Source organism: Cyprinodon variegatus, unplaced genomic scaffold, assembly GCF_000732505.1.
Source record: "Cyprinodon variegatus isolate N-32 unplaced genomic scaffold, C_variegatus-1.0 Scaffold1384, whole genome shotgun sequence".
NCBI lineage: Eukaryota > Metazoa > Chordata > Actinopteri > Cyprinodontiformes > Cyprinodontidae > Cyprinodon > Cyprinodon variegatus.
This window is the reverse complement of record NW_015151837.1, coordinates 137606-141932: the sequence shown is the minus strand read 5'-3', so window position 1 is coordinate 141932 and position 4327 is coordinate 137606. Positions and strand designations below refer to the sequence as shown.

Genomic DNA, 4327 nt, shown 5'->3' with positions numbered 1-4327 from the left:
ATCATAGCGCTCTGCATCAGCAGTGCTGCGTCTGACTCCCTGCCAGCTCCCAGATCAGCTGCTCTCATTGGTTGATGCGGCGCATCCAGCAGCTAAAGTTACATTTTTCTATTTCCAACAGCTGCTGCTTGTGAAGCGCGTCACGCGCCTCAGATGCTCAGCAGATCATGAGCCACTGCTCCTGCTGCTCAAAACGTGTTGCAGGACTTTTTGACGCACCTTGATGTGCGTCAATCATTGACTTTGCATGCTAACTAGCCGCTTCTGCAGCCTGGAGTCTGAAAGTAGCATTAGATATCACCTCAGACCATTTAGCACCAACAAGTCCCATTAGACCAGGAAAGGAGAAGTACTAATTGGACCCAATGTGGATATTTTCACCCAGTAAGGAAATCATACCAATATTTTTCCGATCTCCTTCTGAGAGACCCTGATGATCCTGATGGAGCTGAAGATGATCTACTGAGGTCGTCCTGCTGAGCACGGCGTGTTTGGACGTCCCACTGCTCCCACCTCAATTCAGGAATATTGAACTTGATGGATTGGCTTAATAATAATAATAATAGTAATCCTACTACTAATAATAATTTAACTTTGCTGATCTCACACTGGAGAATTTTACCTTGGCTGGTCCCCTGAAATTCCTTTTTAAAAATCTAATTTGAGGACATTAAACTCTAATGGGAAGCGTTATCTCCTAGTCAGAGCCTGTAACTCAGTGAAAGGGTGGAGTCAGAGTAAGAATATATGCACGCCCAAGAGGAGGGGGGCTCTCCAGTGGCTGGAAGATGGCCGCCATTAGGCTGCGTTTGACTGGGAGAGGCCATTTTTAAAGGCTGCTACTGCATTAATATACACGTAGATTTACTCTATGGATGTTTTTGCATGTCAACCATCAGGTTATATGTTTGTGTTAACGTGTTCTGAGCTATGTGGTGAATATAATATCACCATGGTAACAACCCCACACGCCTTAATACACAGATTTTAAATATTCTCCAAACAAACTGAGACCTTTTTTCAGATGCATCACTGCAGCATTCTGGATAATTTTCATGTCTTCTGCAGCAATAATCCAGTAAAAAGTCTGAGTTACTGGAGGACGTTTCCTTTAACACCTCCTCCTCTCCTCCCAACTGAAGCTTGGACTGAAGTTGCAGAAGGAGTTTAATGAGGAACATTTGTTTCCTCATAGAGCCTCTAAAATCCATCTGTTTTATAGAGAGGAAAGTCACATAAATTATCATTTTATTCCCCTCTAAAGGCACATAATCAAGGTCTGCAGGAATCAGACAGAGAGGCCTTCGGGGGTGGAGAGCTGAATGGTAAATTACATTTCTGTGTCCCACAGAGTTCACTAATCAGTGGGTGTACTGTGGAGGAACTAGCTGGTCAAACAACATTTTATGCTACAAAGAAAGGAGAATTTTTCCTCAAATGTGGGTCAAGATTAGCAGTGGGAATATATAGAACTATAAAAGGTGACATTTTGAATCTCATATGCATATCTGAGAGCATTTCCTGCACCAAAGCTATCGACCGCTTCCCACAGTTTTCTTTAAATAATAATCAGGATGGAGCAGAAAGCTTTGAGAAGATGCTCAGAGTTGTTTGAAGTTATCAGTAAACTTCTGGACTGAAGCGTCAGCACGGTCATCCTGCCGTCTCTCCCCCTCGTCTGTTTGCTAAACTAATGCATTGCATTGGTCTGCAGTTTTGTGGAGGAGTGGATGCACCGTTGCAGAATTAGCAGAGCTGTGAGTCAGGCTGGCCAGCAGACACAGCGCTGTGAGTCAGCCCAGGTTGGTCTCTACGCTCTGACACATCCTGGCCCCTCAACCTCAAACTAGCTGTGCAGTCAACCTCACAAAAGGGAGACATATTAGCAATGCAAAGAAAGCTTTTCCACACCGCGGCTCCTGCTCTGCCTTCTGTTATTCCGTGCTTTTAAAGCAGCGTAGGTCGTGGCTGCACTCCACATTTTCACTTCCTCTGCACAGCCCCATGGACTCACCAAAACGGCTGCCAATGTCTCCTGTTTTGATTTCTCTGATGACTTAGGATGATGCACAGGACTGTACGTCCATGACATGGCTCCTCCCCCCCCTGATCCTCTCTGAGGGTTCAGAGGAGCGTTATTTTTTAATTTGTAGTGTGAGTTCAGCTTGTTACGATGCAGCCTAACAGGTTCATTCCAGAAGAAACAGAAGAGAACATATTTATCTGATCCTGTAATCAAACTTAGAGCAGTTTATTAATCCCACTGAACAGGAGACAGAAAACAAAACAAAAAATAAACATTTAATAACATAGAAAGAAGATGGTTAAAAAGAAAAATGACCGGGAGCTTTACTGTAGGACCAAAATTAATAATAATTAAAAAAAAGAAAGAAAGATCAGTCATCTTTTTTAATGTCTGATCATGTGATCACTGCTTGCTGTAAAACAGGAAATCTGTCTTCCTCTATAAACAATGGTTCAGTTGAAGTAAATAGAATCGCGCTGCCGCCTGTGCAGAGCTGGGTCAATGCTGGCAGCAGCTATGTTTGCTATGTGAGGGAAACGATTCTGGCCAAATGTTTTTATTTCCATCAATAATGTTGGGCAATAACATATAATATAACTTTGTAATAATATAACAGGATGACGGTTAAATGTCCAAATAGTTTAACACATTTTTTTATTAATGAAATGTTGCGTGTTTCCTTAGAGTGACCTCCTCTCTCCAGGCTGCTCCAGGCTGAATGTTATCTGCAGACTAATAGATGTTAGTCTACAGGTTAGGCTTGACCATATAACATTAATATCAGTTCAATGAAAAGGTCAAAAGTTCACGGTCAGGCTGTCAGACGAGAACCTGATGAAAATACGGAAGCCCTGAAAGGCAAGTGAGAGAAAAACTTAACAGATCATTTAATTGTTTTTGTAATACTTTTTTTCTCCACTAGAGGCAGTAAAGTAAAACCACAGACCTCCTCTGATGTCTTTGTTCTTCAAATGACGGATGAACGTCTGGTTTCCAGGACTGAATAAAAATTAAAAAAATGAGTTATATAAAGTTAAGCAATGAAGGTAGAAACTTTCATTTCTTGGCCATGCTATCAGATTATCAAATCTTATATATATTTCAGGTATATAGAACTAATTGCAGTGGTGAAACTGGATATTTTGATTAAAACATGAACACTGCTCGCTCTAAGGATCGACACTGCACTTCTCAAATAAAACATATAGTGCCCCTAGTGGCCAAACAAAGTATTATTAAAAAAAAGTATTATAAAAACTCTTTTTTTTCCCACTTTCTTTTAAGAGGAGGAAAAAAAACGTAGAACCTTACTTAACTTCTTTTTTTTTTCAGACCTGCCTTTCTGGGCTTCTGTATAACGAAAATCTGATTGCTCTTAAAACCAGCTGAACAGAAAAGTTTGAATCTCCAAAGACGAGGTCAGAAAAAGGCTCTAAATCTAATCACATTTATTTTGGAGTAATTTCTATTAAAACAAATCCTATAAATGAAACACTGTGAAATGGAAATGAAAGTAAATCTGAATCTGTCCCTTTCAAATAACTTTTAAACAGATTGAAAATAAAAATAATGCCTTTATGTCTCAGGAAGTTTGTCTGATGCTCCATTGGTCAGGATGAAGCAATCAGAAAACTAACGACTTTATTTTGTCACCTTACAGAGAGTGATTTTGTAATTGAACAAAGAATTAAAGGTCCAAACATTTTTGCCCTTCTGCCTCCTCAGAGTCCATCCAGTGAGCAGAACCAGGAGGACCCGCTGCTCCTAAACGTTGCAGGTCCTGAAGAAGGAGCTCAGGCTTTCCTGTCTGAGATCAGCGAGGAGGATGTGGAGGTTCTTCATCAGAGAGAGGAGGCTCTGCTTCAGATCGAAGTAAGAGATTCCTACGACACATCTGAAGCTTTCTGTTCATGTCTGCCTCTGCGTGCAATCATTAGCTAAACATGTACATTATTACACTAAGGATAGATAGGTCGGTTCTGGGACTGAGGTTCCTTATTCCTGTTAACTAGATGAGGAGAACTGGAGCAGACCAGAGAGCAGAGGGCAGCTAGTTATCTAAGATCAGGTCAGATGATTATCTTATCTTATATCCAGTTCATTCTTGGATATGAAATAGTGCAGACATTATTGTTAGTTTTATGGCACAGGGGTCAAACATGCCATCCATGTATGGAGGCCACTGGACTTTGTTTCCCAGTTTGAAGACGTGTCTCTTCCATCCAGGAAGATTTTTCAATTCAAAATGTCAGAAATAGCGTTTAGTTCCAGGTTTTATCCAGCAGCCCAACAAAGCCTGGT

The 4327-nt window shown here is 41.0% G+C and overlaps 1 protein-coding gene across 1 annotated transcript in view; it reads left to right on the top strand.

Moving 5' to 3' along the window:
- LOC107103153 (t-SNARE domain-containing protein 1-like) overlaps positions 1-3967 on the top strand; it is a 27341-nt gene extending 23374 nt beyond the window's left edge. Inside the window, exon 7 of the mRNA XM_015402699.1 lies at positions 3752-3967. Coding sequence (XP_015258185.1) covers positions 3752-3967 — 216 coding nt within the window. The remainder of the gene's footprint in view (positions 1-3751) is intronic.
- Positions 3968-4327: the final 360 nt, after the last annotated feature.